Source organism: Cryptomeria japonica, chromosome 5 (assembly GCF_030272615.1).
Source record: "Cryptomeria japonica chromosome 5, Sugi_1.0, whole genome shotgun sequence".
NCBI lineage: Eukaryota > Viridiplantae > Streptophyta > Pinopsida > Cupressales > Cupressaceae > Cryptomeria > Cryptomeria japonica.
Window position 1 is genome coordinate 901,900,818 of NC_081409.1, and position 23,053 is coordinate 901,923,870.

Here is a 23,053-nt window from a genome sequence, read left to right on the forward strand (position 1 = left end):
TCATTTCATTGTAATTTAGGAGTGATTTTATTAGATTAGAGTTGGTGATTCACTCTGATAATCTAATTATGTTATTTATGCTTAATTTACCCCTAGAAACAATATATACATATACATATACATATATACATACACACACACATATATATATATCAGTGTTGATTGTGTGGATGAGTGTGTGTTGCACTTATACAATTATATCATTAATAAAGTCAATGATGCAAAGTTGAGGCAAAAGAAGTGTGTGGTGATTGCTTTGAAGTTGGTTGCTTGAGACTAAGGTTCAAGGACAACTTCATACTTGGAGATTGCTAGAGGCAGTATTATTGAAGACATATTCACATTGATTCATATATTCATGTACCTTGCTTAGAGATAGTGAGTCTCCTCTGCAAGTATTTTATCTTGACCTAAGACAATGTGTCTCAGCCTGCAAGTCTCTTGTATCTTGCCCTAGGGTTGTGCACCTTAGCTTGCAAGTTATTTAGGGAAGAGTGTGCTTCCTTGGCAATAATCCTAAAACAGTATTGTGATTTTATTCATATATTGCGAGTTGACCCTCACTAGATGGATTTTCCCTATTTTTGTTTTCCAAGTAAATCTAGTGTTCTCTTGTGCATGGTTTTTATTGTTATATCTTTCATTGTTACTCATAAGATTAAGGTTAAGTCGGTATTGAATTAGTGTATAAATTTCAAGTGTTTGATCAAGATTGTTTTAGCCCCCCCTCTCAATTTTGAGGTGTGTTCAACAATTGGTATCAGAGAGAAGAAGCTTAAACTACACGAGAAAGGTTTAGGATGACACAAGATGGATCTTACAAGATTCTCAAGTTTGATGGCACAAACTACTCCTTCTGGAAGATGATGATAGATTCATATTTTATTTATATGGTGTTTGGTATCAAGAACTCTATTATTGATGGTTATATTGCTCCTTATACTCCTTTAATTACTATAAATGAGATTAGAATGCATGAGAAAAATGGAAAGACAAGGAATGCAATCATAAGTGGTTTGCCTGATATAGAACTCTTGAAGGTGATGAATTGTAATTCTACCAAAGATGTTTGGGAGAAAAAAAACAACATATATGAAGACGATAAGAAGATAAAGCAAGTCAAGTTGTAGAATGTCAGAAGAAAATATAAGAATCTAAAGATGTCAAAAGAGGAAAATATTGATAGCTACATACACTGAGTAACTAAAGTGGTAAGTGGAATTAGAGGCATTGGTGGTAACTTGGACAAAGATGAAGTTGTGAAGAAGGTTCTTAGAGCTCTCCCCAAATCCTATACTCCCAAGGTGTCTGCTATCGAGGAAAGTAGAGATTTGGAAACTTACACAATGGATCAACTCTATGGTGCACTTACTGCTTTTGAGATGAGATAATTTGAAGTAGATAATCCCAAAAAGGAAGCTACATTCAGAGCTAGTAAGAGAGTGGAAGACAATGTTGATCTCGATAAGTAATTTGACAATGCAAAAGAAAAATTTGTAAGAAGATTGAGGAAAGGCACTGACAAATATAAAGGTAAGTTGCCCTTCATATGCTTTAATTATTGAAGAATTGGTTAATATGAATCTAAATGTACTTTCAGATAAGATAACAATAGAAGAGGAGATAATAAATAGAAATGGGACAAACCTAAAAGAAGTTTTTATTCCAAGGAAAGTAGCTATTCATCTAAAGAAGAAGAATGCGATGTTTCAAATGATGAGACATTATTTATGACTATAAAAGTTTATGATGTTAGTACATTCAAATAGTTTGATACTCTATCTAATAATGAAAATAGTGAGAGATCATCATTGACTGTATGGATTTCCCTTCAAGAAAAAGAATAACCAAATGCATTAGTGATTGGTAATGGTTGTTCTAATCGCATGGATGGAGACAAAAGAAAGTTTATTAATCTTGAAAGATGGAATGATAGATTGGTTAAGTTTGGTGGTGAAGAGTTTGATTAGATTTGTGGTAAAGGAGTCATAACCATTAATAGAAAGAACAAGACAAAGGATGTTCTTTATGTTAAGGGAATGAGACATAATCATCTTAGTGTTAGTCAAATATGCAACAAAGGATACAAGCTTACATTTCATGAGAATGGATGTGAAATCGGGAAAGAAATCTCAAGGAGACTAATTGTAGAATATACATGGGTTGAGGGAAATATATATCATCTAAAGAAAGCCAAAGGAGGAAATTGTCTGATAGCCCAGGGTAGTGAATGTTGGCTCACAAATAGATGAGACACATCATTTTTGACAGCATGGTGAAAATCACCTCTACACAAATGGTAAGAGATATGTCTAAGATCATGAAGCCTACCAATACACTATGCAGGGAATGTCAGATGGGGAAGTAGAAAAAGATGATACTCATGAGAAAATAATATATTCTACTTCAAAGCCCTTGGAGATGATACATATTGATCGATGCAGACCTACCAGAGAAGAGGACTAAATGATGAAAGATACTTTATGATACTTCTTGATGATTACTCTAGGATGACATGGATTACTTTTTTAAGAGAAAAATATGCAACACTAGATAAGTTTAAATATTTCTAGTCTATGGTTAAGAGTGAAATTGATACTCATATCAAATGCTTAAGGTTTGCTAGATGGTGTGAATTTGCATCAAATGAGTTTGTGAAGATCATGGTATTAGGAGACTTCTATGTACTCCTTCGACCCCTTAGTAGAATGGGATAGCAGAAAGGAAAAATAGAAGTGTTCAAGAGATGGCCAGGACAATGCTAAAAGATGCTAACATGCCCAATGTTTATTGGAAAGAGATTGTGCATATTGTTGTCAATATTCTTAATAGAGTGCAGGTGAGAGTCAACAATTCAAATATCCCTTATGAGTTGTGGTATTGAATATCTGCCACTATTAGGTACTTCAAAATATTCGGAAGCAAGTGTTACATTATAAGAGATGAAGAAGATCTCAGAAAGTTTTATTCAAGGATTGATAAAATAATCTTCCTTATCTATTCAACTAGAAGAAAGGCTTACGAATGTTACAATAAGAGACTCAAGAATATAATTGAAAGAACAAATGTTAAAGTGGATGAAAATCGGAATCAGACCATAGAAGAACCTAAGGACTTTAGAATATAAGGTGTTCCATGCACTATAGATGAAGAAGTGGAAGAAAGAGAAGAAAAGGAGGAAAAGGAAAAGGAATTAGAGAATACCCCTAAGACTCTGACAAAGTATGTCCAAAATCATCGCTCAGAAGATCAAATTATTGGTGACAAGAATGAAGGTGTGCAAACTAGATGAAGACTTGCAAAGGCAAGTGAACAAGTGAATATTTGTCTTCTATAAAAAGTTGATCTCAAGACCTTTTTTGATGATAGAAAGGATGAAGGATGGATGAAAGCTATGAAAGAAGAACTTGATTAGATTTAGAAGAATCAGACATGGAAACTTGCTCCCAAACCTGCAAACAAGAATGTTATTGGAACCAAGTGAGTATTATGGAACTAACTGAATGAACAAGGAGAAGTAACAAGGAAAAAAGCCAGATTGGTGTGTAAAGGATATTGAAGGCATTGATTTTGAATAGACTTTTACTCCAGTAGCTAGAATGAAGGCAATTAGAATGTTTCTTCCATTTATAGCTCGCCAGGAATATAAGGTGTATCATATGGATGTCAAGTAAACCCTCATAAATGAAGATCTAGAAGAAGAATTCTATATAGAACAACTTGATGTATTTTAGTTGGAAAAAGATCTAGACATGGTGTTTGAAAAAGACATTGTATGGTCTTAAGAAAGTCCTTGGGGCTTGTTATGCAAGGTTGGACAAGTATCTACTACAACAAGGCTTCAAGAAAGGTACACCAAATAGTAATATTTATTTCAAGATAAGAATGACAAACTATTGATAGTTGTTATATATGTTGATGATATTATCTTTGGAGGAGATGATGGTGTATATAAGAGATTTGTAGGAAAATGCAAAAAGAATTTGAGATATCAATGATTGGTGAGTTGTCTTTGTTTATTGGACTTCAAGTTGCTCAATTAGATGATGGAATATTTATTTCTCTAAAAACGTATATTGAGGATATGCTAAAAAAGTTTGGTATGGAGAATGCTAAACCAGTAAGAACCCCCATGGCTACTAGTTGTCACTTGAGCAAGGATGATGAGGCTCTGGGAGTTGATCAGACTCTTTATAGGTTTATAATTGGAGGATTGTTATATTTGTTTGCATCCATACTTGATATTATGTACGCAATATATTTGGTTGTCGGATATCAAGCTAATCCCAAGCAATCTCATGATAAGGATGTCAAAAGAATATTTAGATATTTGAGAGGAACTCTGAATTATGGTCTATGGTATAAGAAGGATAGCGATTTCTCTTTGAAGGCTTATACTGATGTTGATTGGGCTAGTTGTTCTAATGAAAGAAGTACTAGTGGAAGTGCATTTTTATTGGGAGACAAGTTGGTTTCTTGGTTTAGTGAGAAGTAAGATTTAGTCTCTCTATCAACAACAAAAGAAGAATGCATCGTTGTAGCATCTTGTTGCACTCAAGTGATGTGGATGAAGTGGACTTCAAAGGATGTTAGGTTGATATATGATGGACCCACTTATATCATGCATGATAATACAAGTGACATAGACATTTCAAACAATCTAGTGATGTATTCAAGAACCAACCACATTTCTATATGGTATCATTTTCTAAGAGAGAAAGTTGTAGAGAAAGAACGTAGATAGGAGTATGTGCCCACTAATGATTAGATTGTAGATATCTTCACTAAGGAACTTTGAAAGGACACTTTTGAGTATTTCAAACAAAAGCTAAGGTTTATTTCCCCTCCTTCTTGTAACTAGATACATATGTTGGTGCATCTATCTAGGGGGAGAATTTGAAAGCATATCTTTTGTCTCCTAGATTTATGTAGATTGCTACTCTAAGGGGGCAGATAGTTATTTAGTTGCTGTTGTTGAAAGGGAAGAATGAGATAGTGCAGAAGAATATGAATGCAGAATCGGGTGAAGACATGTGCCCTTTGTCCTTGATGTCAAATTAGGAGAGATACTAAAAGATTCCATTTGGGAGAGATACCATTGTTTATCAAAGGGGAGAAATGTTTATACCACCATGAGAGAGAATGCAAATATGGAAGGAGAGAACAATGCATTATAAGGAAGTTAAGTAGCATAACAACTTCCTACGCTAACCTTGAAAGGAGGGTAATGCAAATTTTTTAGTAGATCTTTACAACAGTCAAAGAAACTCGATAATAATAAACATGAATAACATGCATACCACAACATAGTGATTTATGTGGGGAAAACCCTTTCGAGAGAAAACCCCCACACTCCAAAATTATCCCAATATATTATGTAGAAATAAACATATTACAATATACTTATAGAGTGAAATTCTCACAAGAGTATAGCCTACAAAGATTTAGAGGCAACTCAATAGCTATCAGACTCTTACACTCAACCTCCATCTCACACACCTAATATATAGGAGATACAATACATGAAACCATCAAATGATATTACAAAACCATGGGCTAAAAATATTTAAGAGTGGTAGCCATCTTATATCCCAAAAAAAGATGACCTATGATGTGTCAATACACACATTAACACATGTAACTCCTTTTTACAACTCATTTATGTGTCCAACACCTTTTAATATTTCCTATTTTAGGAAACCCAACTTCAAGAGGCCATAACTTTTGAACCGAGTGTTTCATTGACGAACCTTTTAAAGCGTAGAAAAGATCACGATCTTCTCTATCAAGGTATAACTAATTGTGTTGGTTATCTCACTGTTTCAAAGCCTCTAAGACCCTCAAAATTAATTTTAAAACTTTCATTTGCAACTATTAAAAGGAAAAGTATAATATCTTCAAATCTAGACATGATATTACAACAAAAATTTATTAGGATACTTCTCTAGCTAATTCGAATCTTTAGAAAAAAATTCAGACCAATCCATGCTCAAATTAGAACTTACTAAAAATAGTAACCTTATGTATATGCAAGGTTGAGACACTTTTTTCCTAACATTCTCCCACTTGTTGAACACCTTGAAAGAGAAAATGGAGTATCTACACAATAATTTATTTGCTAGGGGCCAAAGGACCATATATTTTGAATGTCATATGAACAAATATGTGCTCATAACCTTAGTTAAATAATCTTATACATTCATCAAAGTCTCTACCTTAACCAACTTCACCCTGCCATCCTCAACCACATCTCTAACAAAATGACATTCAACATCAATGTGTTTGGTTCAGGCATGAAATGTTGAGTTCTTAGCTAGGAATATCGCACTCTGAGTATCACAATAAATTGTCATTGCATCTTATTTAATTCTAGTATCTGAACATAATCTCTTAATCAAAATGGATTCTTTACAAGCATGAGCAGTTGTCATATACTTTTCTTCAGTAGTTGATAAACAAACCACAACCTATTGCTTACTCATCTAATTGATTTCACCACCAAATAAAGTAAACATATAAGCACCAATAGATCTTTTTATATCAATATAACCTACCTAGTCTAAATCCACATAACCATGAATATAGAGGGAAATCTCATCTCATTCCAAATTACCATGATAACACAAAGAATACTTAAAATAAGGTACCATTCAAATATCTGAAGACTCTTTTAACTGCATCTAAATGAACTCTACTAGGATTAGATATATATCTATAAAAAACTCCCACTGCTTGGGCAATGTCTGGTCTAGTGTAGACCATAGCATACATCAAACTTCTAATTGCACTCTGGTATGGTATTCTTCTCATGTCCTCCATCTCTGATGGGGATGTAGGAAAATTTAAAATAAATAATTCCATTTTAGCAGTAAAGGGAACACATAATGATCTGCTACCTTGCATGTTAAACCTCTATAAAATTGAATTCACATACTTACTTTGGCCCAGCCATAGTTTTTTGTTCGCTCTATCTCTTCTAATTTCCTTTTGAAGAATGTGTTTCATTACACCAAGATCTTTCATTTCAAATTTAGCAGCAAGTTGGGACTTTAGTTCTAAAGTCATATCGTTCCCTTTACCAATGAATATCATATCATTAACATATAGTGCAATGTTTAGGAAATGATCACCATCAGATTTATAATAAACACAATGATCTGATTTAGAACGCTCAAATCTCAAACTCAATACACATGTTGTGAAGCATAAAAATAGAACCAAGTAGCTAAGACCTAATCCCACTCTCATGTACACACATTGGAATACGAAAGAGCCAAGGGAGATATCTCACATTTGATGAATAATGTTGAAATACTAAGGTCCTAACCGATACTAAGAGGGGGGGGCATGAATTAGTACACAAAAAATTGCTTCAACACTTTTTCATATCAAAACACAACTGACCGGTTGTCTTCACCACTGAACTTGACCATAGCTATACCGGTTAAACAAAAATACTTAAGACATCATTCAATAGATTTCAAACCTTAATAACTACTTCACTGATATAATCATGCATGGGTTGTACCAATAATACCATAACCATTTAACAATGCATGCATATCTAGCTTAATCAAAACCACACAATCATCACATGAAAATCTCACAACCCATAACACACACATTTTTCACGTGGAAACCCAAATGGGAAAAACCACAGTGGGAATGAATACCCACAAGCTGTTTGTGAACTCTTTTGAAGTCCGCTTTGTTAGGAGCCTAGTCCGGTTAAAGACTTTACAATAAAGGTCCTGTTAAGAACCGATCCTGTTAGGGATCATCCAGTTAAGGGATGGCTATATACCCTGTTAAAGGTTGAAACCCTATTAGGAGTTACCTCGCTAGAGGATTTAAATAAATAAATAACCTTGAGCCACCTGGTTAGAGGATTTACAACAAAGCCTGTTAAAGCTACCCGGTCAAGGGTTTTACCTTCTGTTGAAATGGTTAGAAGACAACAAGTAAAACATTGATCTGATAACAATACTTCTTGCTAAGGTAGATCCTTTTTAGTTCCTCTCTTCTGCAATCACACTCTACAGATTCCTCACTCTAGTTCTGCAAGTATCAAATCTCCAACACATGGACACAAATACAACTTTTTACAACCACTACAATAACAAAACTCGTCGACCTTATAGACAACAACTAGGTCAGTAGCATAAACCATAAACCCTAAATATTTCAAGTTTACACTTACAAGGGGTCCAATCCTTACCATCCAAACACATTACATAGAATGGAACGATCTAAAATAGATCTCAAGACATTCTGCATTGTCCAATCTTCACCGCATCTGAAAATCAATAACCCATCATGCGCTCTTCACACACCGCTAAGAAAAATGCTCATTCCCGAGGTAGGCATTCAATGCATTCAATATTCATGTGCAAGAACCACAAAGAAATCCTTCACATGCACACAACTGATGTGGTATCTCGATCCTTATCCTTATTCCTTAACTAACTGGTCACAAAACATCATCGGTTGCACCGCACAAGCCAAACCGGTAACCCTAGAGCTGAATTGAGACTACCAACCGATCCTTTTAGTGAACCCTGACATCGGTCCACTTAGTGAACCCTAACACCAGTCCACTCCATCTTGATTGACCATAACTACTTCTGATCTTCATACCAGTTCACCTGCTTGAGCACTTATTGACATCAATGACAACATACATTATCACCGCTTCATTATATATACAAAAGAGCCAAAGGAGATATCTCACATTGACTACTTCTTCAAGGAATATCTCTTAGGTTTCTATTCCTTTGGTGTAATCAAGAGTATATATGCAAATATGATGCCACAATCAGCTATGCTAGGAGATGAGAAATGAAGCACACATAAACTAAAAATGCAGATTTTGTCGAAACTATAACTAAGACACTAAAAGAAGAAATAAGAAATGGATTTTGAGGTAAAATTGCTACTAAAAATTAGGGAAAACTGGGCAGGACCAGGGTGCCATGCCCTAGTCCTTGTCTGGACTAGACGCTGGAACTCTGGATCTGGGATCCTGAGGGCCTGAAATGCAGAAGTGCCACATAAAATTGCAAAACTCTGTGGACCAAGGCGCCATGCCCTGGTCCTATCCCATGCTACCACACCCCAATCCTTGTAAACTAAGACCAAATTCTAAGGCTAGGTCTGTGTATGTGTCTTCCATTGGTTTCAAAAGTCGTGTGTGCACTAGATTCTTGTACCTGCACATGCAACTTGAAAAATGGTGTCTAGGTGGATATATAGGGTTTTGTTGTAGTCAAACCCCTTGTTTTTATGGTTTCCACCTTGACAAATAGTTGATAATATATTGAAAATGCGTGTGCAAGAATCTTGTGTGTATGCAAGATCCTAAATGAACAAGAAAGTAGGTCTAGAGTTCTACCCTATGCTTTGGAGAGTAAACCCTAAATGAGTGTAAATGTAAATGTAAATGCTTCAAATTACAAATGCAGTAATGTATCTAAAGCATGAATGTAAATCTGAAAATGAATGTTATGAAGATCATACAAAGACATGAAAATAACATGAAACCATACCAAACCCTAAGGGAGAGGTACAAGTCAATCAATAGTCGATGATCTCCTATTATTCTTCAATATCTTCAAAGCTCCTAATTGATGTTGAAAATGATTAATGAAGGCTTGATAATTGCTTGATGAATTGTTTATTTATTGATTGTAGACTTAACATAACCTACACTTTCACTTCATAGGAGGCTCCTTCAATTGCTAGAAAATTGGATCCCTCAAATGAGGAAAGGAAAGGCTATATGCATGAAACCCTAACTTTGTTTTGAGTCATAGGCTGACCTAGAAATGATATTTTTTGACAATTTTTTGGATTTAAACATTAAAATACCACCAAAACATGCTCCCATAATTCGGGGAGAAAAAGTCAGGACCAGGTAGCTAGATACCTAGTCCGACCAAATTTTTGCCAAATTTTTGGGGAAGCAAGATTTTGTGATTTTAGAGCTAATTCCAAGAGTGTGTGGAAATTTGAGGTGTCTAAATATGCGAAATCGGGCCTTGAAGCTCAAAATATGATATAATTAGGGATTTTGATGAAATAATTAATTGGAAGAATACAATAAGAGGGGGTACGCTTAGGGTTAAGGGCCCAATTTTATGATGTGTCGAGGGATAAAAGAAAACTTTAGATTTAATTAAATTAATTAATTAAATGCTTAAAGGGGATTTTAAATGCAATATGCAAACATACTAAAGTGGGAGCTAACCTAAGAGTGAAATTGTACCACCTAATTAAGGTTGCACAATTTACGACGCTACACATGTATCAAATTTTTAGTATGACATCCTAGGATTTTGCTTGATGCCATACAAATATTTCTTAATTTTAAAAAATAAGCTATTTTTTCCTTTTACCATGTAGTGCTTTGGCTATATCATATAAATAGCCTCCTCCAAATCACCATAAAGGAAAGCAGTTTTGACATCCATTTTCTTAACCTCTAAATCATTATCAGTAATAATAGAAAGCAAAAATCTAATGCATGTCATTTTTGCAACAAGAGAAAATATCTCACCATAATCAGCACCCTCAACCTAGGAGTATCTTTTCACAACCAACCTTTATGCTTCTCAATACCTCCATTTGAACCAATATTTTTCTTGAACACCCATTCACAACCAATAGGTTTATGTCTTTCAGGCACTGGTACGAGATCCCATGTATCATTATTTTTCAAAGCTACCATTTCTTTTTCCATATAATCTTCTAGGATTATGCATCATTCATACCTAATGCATCCTCTAAAGATCTAGGTTCATCCACATTAATACTCAAAGAAAAAATACATCTCCAATTAGTAGGCAAATACTTTTTAGTTGGTTGTCAATGTCTTGTAGACCTTCAAACAAGTTGAGTTGGAGGTTCTTCCTCCTCTTATGAAGATTCAAAGATGGATGATCTCTCCTCAGCTTCTTGTCTATCTAGGGGTATCAATTCAACTCTTTTAGGCATAGAAGGAAATTGAATTCACATCTTCTTGAATAGTTTATTTTGGCTGCAAGGTAATATGAGGCTTAGTTTCTATAGAAATAACACTTCTACTATGTATTACCTTCTATGCAACAGGGTCCCAAAGCTTGAAACCTTTCACACCATAATTAAATCTAATGAAGATACATTTCATAGTTGTGTTCTCCAACTTTGTTCACTTATCCTTTAGCACATGCGTATATGCCTCACAACCAAAAACTCTAAGATGTCTCAATGATGGTTTATAACCCAACCATGCTTCCACTAGTGTTTTCTCAACAAAAGCAGATGTAGGAGGCCTATTAATTGGGTAGCAAGCTGATATAGGCGCATCCCCGCTTCATAGCAATCTTGCATCAACCAAAAATATTTTCCTTTTTGTTTATAGTTTCAACATTTCTTTCTATGTGTCCTGGATTTGGCTCATCGGATCCTGTGGAGTTGGATTTTACTTGAAGACTTGATCATCTTCCTTATTCCCAAACCGTGGAGCACTTGGATTGTTTTATGGCAAGTTATCGCTACTGGTTTCCGTGACAGTTTCCTGTTGCCGGTTGGTAGTTTCATGTTACCAGTTGCCTGGACCTATTTGTATTTGTGATCTATCAGATCCCTTTCATAGCTTGCAGAGCCCTGAGCGTTGATTTTGATGTTTCTTGGCATATGACTGACCTTTTCCCATGATCTACACTTTATCCTTTGGATTTTCCAGAGGAATCTCTTGGCAGAGGCTGACCTTGTTGGTTTTGCACGTTAGGTCTTGTTCTTCAGGTTTTGTTCCCTTTTTGGGCCGATCGGATCCCCTTGGATCATATAAATCAATGTAATAAAACATTAGAAGAAACAATGAAGAAGTTAGACTGAACATAGAAGATAGATATTAAGATTGAAGCTCCTATTTGTGACCTATTCTGTACTATGAACATGTTTTAGCAGGCTTGTGAGTTGGTTTCTATAACCTGGTTATTAGTGGTTGGTTGTAATCAATTTTCATGTTATAATTTGATCTATTTTGCATCACCTCCATCATATCTTTGTGTTTCTGTTGTGTTTACTCTTGTTGACTAGTTTGGACTAATCTCTTTGAGGTCCCTCCTAAACAGTGACTGCTTCAAGTGGTATCAGAGTGAGTTTTCATTCCAAATCTTGTGTTGTCTTGGGAATTTTGTTATAGGGTGGCAGACTGTGGATCTGACCTGCAGTTGCAGAGGAAACGTGTAAACGATGGTGCAAAGAGGAACTAGGAATAGTAGAGTGCATGGAAATGCAGACCCCGCTATGATGGAAATGTTGCAAGGAATAGCAGCCTAGTTGGAAGCCATGGAGACAACCCAGAGAAGAGGTCAACACATTGAAGATGTAAGTAAAGATGAAGGAGAAGAAGACTCGATAGAACAAGTAAACCCACTAGAAGTTGATTTAGATGAGGAAAGGTTTTTGAGGGTTTTGAGTAGGGAAAATACTAAACCTCATTATACCCCACCAGAATATGATGGAAAGTTGGATTCAGATGAATTGATGGATAAGATCTAAGAGATGGAAAAATATTTTGATTTTAAAAACACTACAACAGAAAGGAAGGTGAAATATGCCTGTACCCGGTTGAAAGGACATGTATCTCTTTGGTGGGAATATTTGCAAGTTGATAGACAAAGAAGAGGTAAAGAGAAGATCAAGACATGGGATTGGGTGATTGTTAAGTTGAAATCAAAATTTATGCCAGTTGATTATCAAGTGAGTCAATTTTGGAAGATGCAGAATTTGAGACAGAAGGAATCTAGTGTGAAGGAGTACACCGAAGCATTTTACAAGTTGAATATTAGATCTAGACATGTTGATGATGAAGTTGAACAAGTTGCAAGATATTTGAATGGATTGTGGGAGTCTATATAAGATGAACTCAGTTTGATTAAATTGCAGAGTGTTGAAGAAGCTTACCAATATGCCCTAAAGGCATAAGAAAAACTAAACAAAATACATGAGTAGAGGCAAAGAGGCAGAGGTGGAAGGTTTTTCGGAGGAAGATTTCAAGGAGGAAGAGGATATACCAGAGGTAGAGGAACCTGTACAAATCAAAACAAGAACAAGGAAGTAAGCAAAGAAGGTAATTCATATCGGAATGATGATAGAAATTTCTATCAGAGGAGAGAACCAGATGGCTACCAGAATGAGAATTTTGGAAGACAAGACAAGAGAACATTTAGAGGAACTTGCTTTAAGTGTGGAGGGGAAGGACATTGCTCTTTTGAGTGTAAGAAGATAGAGAATATCAAAAGAGTAGTAGTGGTGGAAGAAAAACCCATCGGATCATACAACAAACTAGAAGATGGAGAACTGTTGATGATGAGGAGAGATTTGTATCATACCAGGAGAGATGAAGAGTCGTTGCAGATGAACAATTTATTCAAGACCAGATGTAAGGTATTCGGTAAGTGTTGTAAAGTTGTTATTTATAGTGGTAGTGCAGATAATCTTGGTTTAGAAGAGAAGGTGAATAAGTTGAATTTAGAGAGATTGAAACACTCTAAGACTTATCAGATAGCATGGATTCAAGATGAACATAAGTTGTTAGTAAGTGAGCAATGCTTGGTGAAATTGAAAATTGGGAATTATCATGATGAAGTCTTGTGTGATATTATGCCTATGGATATTTGTCATCTTTTGTTGGGTAGACCTTGGTAGTTTGATAGACATGAAATACATGATGGGAGGAAGAATACCTACACTATTGTGGCCAATGGGATGAAGCAAACCTTGTTTCCCTTGGAGGAACCTTTGAAGAATGAAGTGTGTACGAATGCTAGAATCTGTTTGGTAGATGAAAGGAATTTCTTAGATGGATTAAGACATTAGAATGTGTGCTTTGCCTTAATCCCCAGGAAGACTGAGAATCTAGAGCATGAAGAGGAACAACCGAAAAAGATAAAATATTTGCTAATAGAATATGAAGACATCATTTCAGACAATATACCTGATGGATTGCCACCCGTAAGAAGTATCAGTCATTGCATGGACCTGGTTCCCAAAGCTAGTTTGCCTAATAAAGCAACACACCAGATGACACAATCAGAGAATGAAGAATTGAATAGACAAGTGCAAGAGCTGTTGAAGAAATGTTTGATTAGAGAAAGTTTGAGCCCTTGTGCAGTACCAACAATATTAGTACATAAGAAGAATGGAGAGTGGAGAATGTGTAACGATTCCAGAGCAATAAACAAAATCACAATGAAATACTAGTTTCCTTTGCCTAGGATGGATGACATAATGGACTGTTTGTGCGAAGCCAAATACTTTACAAAGATAGATTTGAAGAGTGGATATCATCAGATCAGGATCAGAGAAGGAGATGAGTAGAAGATAACATTCAAGACAAATGAAGGATTGTATGAATGGTTGGTAATACCTTTTGTGTTAACTAATGCACCGAGTAATTTCATGAGGCTGATGAATGAGGTATTGAAGAAATTCTTGGGTAAGTTTGTTATTGTATATTTGGATGACATTTTGATTTTTAATAGGACAAAAGAGGAGAATTTGTTGCATTTGAGACAAGTTTTGCATAGGTTGAGAGAAGAAAAGTTGCTAATAAATATTAAGAAGTGTACTTTCATGAAGGATGAGTTAGTATATTTGGGATTTGTGATATCTGAGGATAGTTTGAAGATGGACCCTGAGAAAGTAAAAGCAATTGTTGAGTGACCTACACCGGAAAGCATTGGAGAGGTAAGATCATTTCATGGATTGGCTAGTTTCTACCAGAAGTTCATGATAAATTTCAGTTCACTTTGTAACCCTATGACTGAGACCATGAGGGGAGATCGAAAGGAACTCAAGTGGACCACTGGAGCAAACAAAAGTTTTGAACCGTTGAAGAAGAAAGTGAGTGAGCAACTTGTGTTAGCTTTACCGGATTTCAATAAAGTATTTCAAGTGCATTGTGATGCAAGTGGAACGACAATAGGAGAAGTCTTGAGTTAGGAAGGGAGAGCAATAGCTTATTTCAGTGAGAAGTTGAATGATGTCCGGAGGAGATATTCAGTGCATGATCAGGAGTTTTATGTCATAGTTCAAGCCTTGAAGAAGTTGAGACAATACCTGTTGCCTAAGGAGTTTGTGTTGTATATGGATCATCAAGCCTTACAATATTTGAACAGTCAGAGTAAGTTGAATCAAAGACATATGGGATGGGTATAGTTTTTGCAGAGTTACACCTTTGTGTTGAAGCATAGAAGTGGGAAATCTAACAAATTTGATGCATTGAGTAGGAGAAGGAATTTGTTGATAGAGATGAGAGTGACAATATTAGGGTTTGAGGAATTGAAGGCTTTGTATGATGATGATCCAGATTTTGCAGAACCTTGGAGAGCATGTAGAGAACCGATTGCGATAGATAGAAGAAAGTGGTTGGATTACTTCATTCAGGATGGGATGTTATTCAAAGGAGTTCAGTTGTGCATACCTAAGAGTTCTATGAGGGAGAATATGATAAAGGATAAACAGAGTGGAGGATTAGCCAGACATTTTGGTATTGACAAAACAGTAGCATTGGTGAGTGAGTAGTACTTTTATCCCTAGATTCATAAGGATGTTAGGAAATATGTGCAAAGTTGTAGAGTTCGTCAAGTTACAAAGGGTAGTAGTCAGAATGTGGGATTGTATAAACCTTTGACAGTACTGGTAAGACATTGGGAGGATATAAGCATGTATTTCATATTGCCTAAAACACCTACAGGGAATGATTCTATATTTGTGGTAGTAGATAGATTCTCGAAGATGGCTCATTTCATACCTTGTAAGAAGACATCAGATGTATTACATGTAGAAGACCTATTTTTCAAGGAAGTAGTGAAATTACATGCATTACCTAAGAGCATAGTTTCAGATAGAGACACTAAGTTTGTTGGCTATTTTTGGAGAACACTTTGGAAGAAGATGAATACAAATTTGAAGTTCAGGTGTACTTTTCATCCATAGATTGATGGATAGACAGAAGTAGTTAACCAGAGCTTGGCAAACTTGTTGAGATGTTTAGTTGGAGATAAAACTGGAACTTGGGATTTGATCCTTGCACAAGTAGAGTTTGCCTACAACAATTCAATAAACATGAGTATCAGAAGAACACATTTTGAGATTGTTACCAGAGTGCATCCTAGAGGTATATTAGTATTAAGAGATATTAGCAGTGAAGACCAGAGAAGTTTAGAAGTAGAAGAATTTGCAAATCACATGAAGGACTTAAATATTCAAGTTAAGCAACATTTAGAGGACATGAATAGAAAGCATATGGAGAAGGCAGATGAGAAGAGGATACACAAGGAATTTGAATTTGGCAATGAAGCGATGGTGTATCTAAGAAAAGAGAGATTCTCAGTTCGAACTTATAACAAATTGCAGATGAAAAAGTTTGGACCTTGTAGGATTTTGAGGAAGTTCAGTTCTAGGAATGCATATGAAGTGGAGTTACCAGATAGTTTGAGTATCTCACCTATGTTTAACATTGCAAATTTTCAAGAGTATCATGAACCAGAATTCAGTCAGGACAATATTGCAGACTTGGAGAAATAGTTTCCCTGGAAGGAACCAGATCAAATTGAAGAAATTTTGGATAGTAGGATTGGGCATAGTACCTAGAGCAGTCAGTATAAAGAGTATCTTGTGAAGTGGAAGGACATACCAGTTGAAGATTCATCTTGGATTTATCAGGCAGAGGTAAACCACCTTGGTTTTCTTGTGACCCCGACAAAGTGAGAGACTCACTTTTTCAATCACCCCAAATGTCTGATGCAAGAGCATCTTCGGTTCATAGGAATCTTGCATCAAAGAAAAAAAATTTTCCTTGTTGTTTTTTCTTTCTGTTTGTAGTTTCAACATTTCTTTCTATGTGTGTCGGATTTGGCTCACCGGATCTTGTGGAGTTGGATTTTTCTTGAAGACTTTATCATCTTCCTTATTCCCAAACCATGGAGCACTTGGATCATTTTCTAGCAAGTTATCGTTACTAGTTTTTGTGAAAGTTTCTTGTCGTCAGTTGCTAGTTCCTGTTACTGGTTGCCTAGACCTATTTGCATTTGTGATCTACTAAATCCCTTTCATAGCTTGCGGAGCCCTGAGCATTCATTTTGATGTTTCTTGGTGCGTGGTTGACATTTTCCCATGATCTACACTTCATCCTTTACATTTTTTGGAGGAATCTCTTGGCGGAGGCCGACCTTGTTGGTTTTGCACGTTAAGTCTTGTTCTTTGAGTTTTGTTCCCTTTTAGCCAACCAGATCTACTTGGATCGTATAAATCATTGTAATAGAACATTATAAGAAACAAAGAAGAAGTTAGACTAAGCATAGAAGATAGATCTTAAGATTGAAGGTCTCAGTTGTGACCTATTCTGCACTTTGAGCATGTTTTAGCAGGCTTGTGAGCCGATTTCTGTAACCCAATTATTATCGGTTGGTTGTAATCAATTTTCATGTTATAATTTGATCTGTTTTGCATCACCTCCATCATGTCTTTGTGTTTCCATTGTGTTTACTCTTGCTAACCGATCTGGATTGATCTCTTTGAGGTCCCTCCTAACCAGTGACTGCTTCACAAGCAGTGACAATAACTTCGACAAAAAAAAAATGTTCTAGACTAGAAACCACTCAACATAAACCTAGCCTTCTCCATTAGTGTCATGTTCATTCTTTCTACAAGTCCATTTTATTGTAGAGTACATGGAGCTTCCTTCTATCAATCTTTACAAAATCTATCAAAAACATTAGAGAAAAAATCACCACCATTATCAATCCTTAAACATTTTATTTTCTTCCTATTTTGTCACTCAACCATTGCTTTAAATTCTTTAAATTGACTGAAAACTTTAGATTTACACTTGATAAAATATACCCATGCCCTTGTGTTATAATCATCAATAAATGAAGCATAATATGTGGATTTTGTAATAGAAGGAACATCTATATGACTAAGCACACTAGAATGAATAATATCCAATGCACCACAAGCTATATGAAAACTCGAGTAAAATTGAATGTGGTTTTATTTTAAATAAATGCAATTCTCACATAAAACAAAATCAAGATTAAAATCATCCAACCCTTTAACAAGGTTTTTATTTTTCAAGGTCCTTAGACCCTTTTCTTTAAGGTGACCAAGTCTCCAATGCCATAACATAGCCTTATCTATAGGTAAATTTGATTCATAAGAAAAAGTACCCTTAGGTACCCAAAAGCCATGACAATTTTCTGAAGGTGAAACCTTCACTTGTTTCAATGAAGTATTTTTTGATTTACTTTCACAAAAGTACTATTACACCCAATAGTGTATGCATCCAACTTATAAAGTGTGTCAAATCTGACACCTCTGGTGATCACTATGACACCTCAAACCATTTTACATCCTACATCAGAAAAGATTACTTGCACACCTGCATCTATTAGGTTTCTTACAAACAATAAATTTTGAGCTAGTCTAGGGATATGCAACATATCATTAATCCTTTTTGTTCTACAATCAAGAAAATGATTATGAGTTTACCACAACCAATAATATCTAAATGAGAATCATCACCCAATTACACATTACCTCCATTAAATTATTTATATTAAGAAAATCAATCTCTATTGGAAGTCATATGAAAAGATTCACTTGAGTCAATTAACTATGCATCATTACTTGCATGAGTGGCCAAAGCTGCAATGTGTTAGGATTCCCAAAGATACTGAGAGGGGGGGGGGGCACTAAATCAGTATCTAACTGGTAAATAGATTTTCTGACCTTATTAAATAAATTGCATTCCAAAATAGTGTACCAGTAAGCAAGAATTAATGTAGTAAATATGAACAATAAACACAACATAGAAAGCACACCATAACACAAGATTTTTAACGAGGAAACCTAGTGTGGGAAAAACCTCGGTGGGATTTGTGACCCACAATATTCACTCACTGGCCAATGAATGAATATTACTTACAATAGGGGCCTGCACATGCAGGAAGGCCAATTACCTAAAGCTCACTGCTTAATTACAAAAGGAAGTCTCACTGACTTACAAAATGGATTATGCAAATTCAATATAATGTATTGCTTTAGTTCAGCATCTGCTATGCTAGGTTCAGTACCGGTTTAAGCTCATACAATAACCATAAACCTTACTCCAAAATCTGCCTTAATATTTGCATATTACTTCTACAATAATCTTCCCATGTCCACATCTTAAATGATGTACAAGTTCTCATACTTATATATGAGTCTTATTAAAATACGCCTTGTCGGCTTACAAAAAGATATTATAATTAAATATAATATGCAATAATTAAAATCCTGTCGGCTGGGGTGCCGATAAACATTATTGCCGCTGCTAGTGAACTATCTGTCGGTGCCTGCCAGTGCCATAGGATTGCAAGGTTTCCATCAATGACAATACCTTAAATCTACAATTCTCATTGGAGTGTGCAATGCCAACACAATGAACACATTGTTGGCATTGTGTTGTCATTGATGTCAACCAATATAGGATTGCAACCGGTATGGGAGATTGATGTGCAGTGTTGTCATTGATGAATACCGGAAATGGTGCCATCGATGTCAACTAGCATAGCAGGTCACCAGTAAGGAAGAGAATGACATCTAGAATAATGGTCATTGGAGTCATTGGTACACAGGTTAGTGTTGACTTGTGTTGAAGACATGAAGTGACCATCAGTGAAGTGACTTATTGGTAGTGCATTGCTGCCAACTAACATGAGAGCAAGACGATGGGATGTTGAGTGTGATGAAGAGACAAAATGTTACAAAAATCACTTCAACATTGGAGGTGAAGTATGTGCAGGCCACCAACATGCTGTTGGATGTCAATCTACAAGACTCCCACTAGATTATGAGAAGTCTAATAGTGAGTGTGCTCAATCAGATCATGTGTGTCTGATTAGAGATGTATATGATCAATGTTAGCTAAGGCATGTCAATGCAATGCCAGAAGCAGAATGAGATGAAAAGGACCATCTCCCACTGGTAAGTGATAATACTAAGCTTATCTCCCAATATGCATGGAATACAACATATCTCTCCAAGATAAAACAAAATAATTAAAAACCTGTAATTGACGGCTCACACCAGATCAACTAGTGAAACACTAAGTTGCCTTAGGTGCATCAGATCAGAGATATGCAACAGATCTATCAGGTAGGCATGATGTGTTGTCGGTACAAAGAAGGAAGGATATGTTTGTCACTTAACAAACCAGTTGATAGGAGAGCTAATCTATTCATGAAGAAGGCAAAGTTGGAACAACTACAGATAGAGAATGTTGTCGGAATGAAGATGAAGTTTGGTGCAACCAATGTGCATAGTATCTTACCAGTGTACATGCAGAAGATACTATTGGTATAGATGTCAATTGGTAAGCTGACAAAGTGTAGATGTAGAAGTCTCCCATCTATTGAAGATGTGCATGAGGTAGGTTGGAAAGAGTGTTGACCGGTCTAGGTGTTCCACCAGAAGAGAAGAAAAGTGTAAGGGTGAAGACAAACCGATTAGGGTATGACCGACGAAGTTTGTGAACCGGTAGATGAACCCGGTTGTGTGGTTGGTCAGTGATATTATCTGGACTGACATAGAAGACTTAGTAGAGACAGATGCCGACTACGATGACACATAGGAGATAGGTGTCATGCATATGGTGATCAGTGAAGAGTTGTTGGTGAGGTAGGTGGTGACTGGTCGACATTAATGTCGATAACATATTTCACGGGTCGAGAGCAGAAGGGTATGGCTTGAGAGTGATCAGAGGACAAAAATATAATCTGGTGGCTTCATGATCGAGGCTGAGTGTCCAGATATTGATCAGGGTAGGTGAAGCTATTTGCATGATCACTTCATAAATGTTTGAGAAGTGCAGACTAAAAGTGGTTGTTGTGTTTTCTAAAAATAGCAAACGTGTTCTGACCATAATAGGATTGGCAAAGTCTGATTGATCTGTTGCAGGTGGTCGATCTCTGGAAGGAGATCTGATTGGATTTGATCTGCCTTGGGGTTAATGAAGAAACCCTAGCGAGCTAGAAGTTTGAATGTTGGTCATGGCAAGAAAACTCAAGGATAAATATGTCGACTCATGATTGAAGAGATTTGATGATGATGCTGCCTAAAAGAGTCAGGCTAGTGAAGAGAGCTAATGAGTCAAGTGCTCAATGTCAATCAAAGAAGAGAATGAATGTGTGAAAGAGAACCGATCTGAAGAGTTCAACCGGTGAGAGTGAGACAACCGATAGTTTGCCATTGAGGCTGACAGAGGGGTACACTTGTAGTGATTGAACCGACAGAGTAGAGCCAAAGAAGACTGCAGAAAAGAGAAGAGCACAATGAAGATTGGAGTGAAGAGCTAGTAAGATGAGAATTGATAGTAATCAGATAGTAGACAACTGACTGAGTGAAGAAGACTGGTGGTGGGTAGCAACAGTGTGACGGAGAGAAAAGAAAACCGACATAGAGTAGAACCACATAGAAGAAGAAGAGGCTGAACCGATAAGGGTGCAATAGAGAGTGAGTTGTAGAAGGAGATAAGGTTGCAGCAGTGAGAGGGTGAGCATAGAACCGACAAAGAATTGGAGAGGGGAGAACCGATGGAGAGATTTGCATAAGTGTTACAAAGTTATTTTGTAACAAGGATATTACTTTTGTAATTAATTATGTTAATTGTAGATCACTGAGTTGGAGTTCAGTGTAGGGTTGGTGCCCTAAAATCAGGGGTTGGTGCTCCTTGGGTTGGTTCCCTAAAGCAGGACTGGTACTCCTTGGATTGGTGCCCTAAATGTTGTAACCGAGGTTTTCATTGTGAGGCTAGATTAGAGCAGTAGTCTCCAACAACATTTCTCACCGAGGTTTTTCCCATATTGCATTTTCCTCGTACATATGATGTTATGAGATGTCCTTTTATGTGTGGTTGCATTTGTGTCATTCTCTCATCTAACCCGTATGTTTTCTTTATGTTAGATCTTTTAATCAAAATATAAACATAGGGGAGAAAAGGGAAAAGATTTGGAAACCACTGATTCACCCCCCCCCCCTTCTCAGTGGCATCTTGTGTTCAACAAACACTACCATCTTCCTTCTCAGACTCAAAAATTAGAATAAAAAATATTATTTTTCTTCTTTACAATCCTTACAGAATTGTCCTAATTTAATGTAATTACAACAAATGAATTTGGACTTTCTAGGAGATTTGGATCTCCCTCTAGACTTGGGTTTATCATGCTTCTCATTGTTCTTGCCTTTTTCCTTAAGTCTTCCTTGAATAGTTAGGGATTCCTTAGAAATGGTGGATACCTTCCTCTACATCTCTTCACCAAGCAAGGCACCCATCACATCTGTAGACTTCAAAACAAAAAAAGTACTAATGACAACCATAACAACATAATCCCACAAATTAGGTAAAGAACAAAGTAAAATATATCATTTCTCCTCCTTATCCATCTTGACACTAATAGATTCCAATTGAGCCACCAACATATTGAATGCTTCTATATGGTCTATAATCCATCCACCCTCTTCCATTATGAAGGCATAAAATTTCTTCCTTAGGAAAATCTAATTCAATAAAGACTTGGCTTGATACATCTCTCCAAGCGTATTCCACAACTTCTTTGCAAAGGTCTCTTCATGGGCATTTATTAGAACAAATTTTTTCATACATAATAAAATTAGACCCTTAGCTTTACAGTCCATAACATCACATTGAGCATGCTTATCTAGCCATTTCAAAGCTTTTGGGAAAATTTATCAGTGTGACTATCTAGACAATTCAAAGCTTTAGGGAAAATTTTGGACCAATCTGTGCTCAAATGAGAACTTACTAAAAATACTAACCTTATGTATATACAAGTTGAGACACTATTTTCTTAACATGCATTATGTATGTATTAGTAAGTGTTGTGATTAATGATAAAGGGGGAGATTGTTGGTAATATGTATTGTCATTGATGTCAACATGATGTTTGACAATGTGTTATCTTTATTGTGTCATCATTGATGATATGGTGATTGGTTGGATATA

At 36.0% G+C, this 23,053-nt stretch overlaps 1 protein-coding gene across 1 annotated transcript in view; it reads left to right on the forward strand.

Annotated features, from left to right (window-relative positions):
* The first annotated feature begins 2,746 nt into the window (after positions 1-2,746).
* LOC131876291 (ADP-ribosylation factor 1-like) overlaps positions 2,747-23,053 on the forward strand; it is a 42,555-nt gene continuing 22,248 nt past the window's right edge. Inside the window, exon 1 of the mRNA XM_059221205.1 lies at positions 2,747-2,839. Within this exon, the coding sequence (XP_059077188.1) occupies positions 2,747-2,839 (93 nt within the window). The remainder of the gene's footprint in view (positions 2,840-23,053) is intronic.